This window comes from Arachis hypogaea, chromosome 13, assembly GCF_003086295.3.
Source record: "Arachis hypogaea cultivar Tifrunner chromosome 13, arahy.Tifrunner.gnm2.J5K5, whole genome shotgun sequence".
Taxonomy (NCBI): Eukaryota; Viridiplantae; Streptophyta; class Magnoliopsida; order Fabales; family Fabaceae; genus Arachis; species Arachis hypogaea.
The window spans coordinates 6682493-6685230 of record NC_092048.1 but is presented as its reverse complement, the minus strand read 5'-3'; the positions used below and the strand labels follow the sequence as shown (position 1 = coordinate 6685230).

The window sequence follows — 2738 nt, the reverse complement described above, 5'->3', positions numbered from 1 at the left end:
CAGGCCATTTGCATTTGCATGGAGGAGCTGACTCTACAAACTATATACGATACGAAACGCTCCAAAACGTGGTCGTCTCATATTCATTGTTGACAACCTACAAAGTCAGATAATACACGAGACTTCCTTCTATGGAAATTTCAAATGTCAAACATACTATTCTCGTTCCCAAATATTTTTTATCTATACAAACCCAAAAATAGAATACTAAATCACTTCAACACTCAATACAAAGAATTGTTATTTCTTCTTCGGCGCAGAAAAATGAAAAATCATAATCATAATTGAGTTGCTAGTTTTCAATTAAAACCGGCAGTCCCGGTTTCCCATTAGAACCACGTGTCCACCACCGAGTGGCCACTGTTCCATACAAGTCTATATATATCCACTACCCCGCTTCTCTCTCTCAACTTTCCATTTCATTATTCCTTCATTCCTATCAATCAAACAAATAATTTCACAACACACACTTTCTTCATATTAATTATTAGATGAAAAATACAAAAGGTGGTGGCGGCGGCGGCGATAGTGGTGGCACAATGTTAGTAGAACAACGAAACGGCGTCGTTCGCCGGCCTAAGCTAGGAGCTATATTTCGTAGCTCCGATCCAACCTCGCTCTACACACCCAACCACTACGACGAAGATCACAACCGCCGCGTGACCAGCGGCTCCGCCCAAGCGGACAGCAGCAGCAGCAGCAATAACGCCTCTCCTTACAACATGTCTCCATACAACAACACCACCAGCAGCGTCTCTTCCTCTCCATACAACAAATCGCCATGGCTCTTACCTTCTATAAACTTCTTCCACCAAAACGAAATCGAAAACGACGCGTTTTACTCCCAAAACGGCCTCATCGGATCCATCGTTCGCGAAGAAGGACACATCTACTCCCTCGCCGTCAACGGAAGCTTGTTGTACACAGGCTCTGAGAGCAAGAACATTAGGGTTTGGAAAGATCTCAAGGACTTCGCCGGATTCAAATCCAACAGCGGATTCGTCAAAACGATCGTAATCTCCGACGAGAAAATCTACACCGGTCACCAAGACGGCAAGATCAGAGTCTGGAAGGTTTCTAAGAAGAATCCAAGCTCATACAAGCGCGTTGGAAGCTTGCCAACGTTTAAGGAATACTTTAAGAGTTCAATGAACCCTAAGAATTACGTCGAAGTTCGGAGGAATCGAAGCGCCGTTAAGGTGAAGCATTTCGACGCCGTTTCGACCTTGAGCTTGGACGAAGAAGCAGGATTGTTATATTCTGGATCTTGGGATAAGACGGTTAAGGTTTGGAGAATCTCCGATTCCAAGTGCTTAGAATCCATTGACGCCCACGAGGACGCCGTGAATTCGGTGGTTGCGGCGTTTGGGGCGTTTGTGCTCACCGGCGCCGCCGATGGGACAGTCAAGATGTGGCGGAGGAAGCAAGTGAGTGAGAAGAAGACGAGGCACGTGATCGATAGAATTTTGCTGAGGCAGGAGAACGCCGTCACGGCGCTGGCGGTGAACCGGTCGGCGGCGGTGGTTTACGCCGCGTCGTCCGACGGATTGGTGAATTTCTGGGAGCAGGATCTGAAGGGCGGCGAGCTGTGTCACGGCGGAGTTTTGAGAGGACATAAACTCGCTGTGCTTTGCCTTGCCGTGGCCGGAAACTTGGTGTTCAGCGGCTCTGCCGATAAGAATATATGCGTGTGGAAGCGCAACGAGAGCGGCATCCACACGTGTCTTTCGGTGCTCTCCGGCCACACTGGGCCGGTGAAGTGTCTCACCGTCAAAGAAGAGGAAGACCGCCGCCAAGGTCAACGCCGAAAAGGTGACCAGCGATGGATTATTTACACTGGGAGCTTGGATAACTCTGTGAAGGTGTGGCGCGTGTCTGAGAACGCGCCGGAGTTGAAGATGATCCAAGGGTGGCCATTGCCGAGTCATGGCGGCACACCGGCCCGTGATAATTCTTCCACGGCAGGGTCGAGTCCGTCGTCTTTGCCGGTGACAAGTGCAATTAGCGGCAATTTCAACAATAATCTACAAATAATTATCAATAATAACAATGATGTCTACCCAAAAAGGTTGCAGTCTCAAAGTTAGAAACATGCATGAGACATTTTTCTTTTTGTGAAGCTTAATTTGCAGTTTGATACACACGTAATTATTAATTTTGTGTATTTTTTTTTGTCTTTGGGACGATTGAATAGCATGGTTGCTTTGCATGTGTTGTGTGAATGCGTGTACATAATACAAAAAAAAATTATTAAGACGGCTTTCTCAGCATTATTTTTTTGTTCCTAGTTTTAAATTGATGTACCTTTCTTACCTCTTACAATCTGTTGTACAGTTTAAAAAGTCCTTATAATTAATTAGGAAAAGTATAGGTTATTAACAAGATTTTTGAACAATATGTAAACAATATTAATTAATAGAGTTAAAAGAGTAAATTTAATTAGTAGCATTAAATTAAAGTGTAGTGTATTTTCATTTGATTGGTGATTGTTGATGTTATTCAAAATTTTCATTGTTCTCCTAGCATTCCCCAATTAATTAAGGTGAATTAGAGTCTAGGTATGTTTTTTCAAAAAGCAAAGGCAGGAAGAAGGGAGGGTGAGGCTCCTTTTGAAAGTCTTAATGAATGGGGCCTTGAAATTTTGGACGGTACTTAGTCAGAATAGAGACACAAAGGATTTGGTACCTTAGGCGAGAAGTAATAGAGTATATGGACCAGTTTGGTTTTTGAAAACGGAA

The 2738-nt window shown here is 44.1% G+C and overlaps 1 protein-coding gene across 1 annotated transcript; it reads left to right on the top strand.

Moving 5' to 3' along the window:
* The first annotated feature begins 399 nt into the window (after positions 1 to 399).
* On the top strand, positions 400 to 2270 carry LOC112736825 (protein JINGUBANG-like). The gene has a single exon (XM_025786448.2). It carries the CDS (start codon positions 492 to 494, stop codon positions 2085 to 2087), a length of 1596 nt encoding a protein of 531 aa, XP_025642233.1. The 5' UTR covers positions 400 to 491; the 3' UTR covers positions 2088 to 2270.
* Positions 2271 to 2738: the final 468 nt, after the last annotated feature.

Excerpts from the sequence above, each read along its gene's own strand:
- LOC112736825 (XM_025786448.2), top strand. The coding sequence starts at position 492 with ATGAAAAATACAAAAGGTGGTGGCGGCGGCGGCGATAGTGGTGGCACA.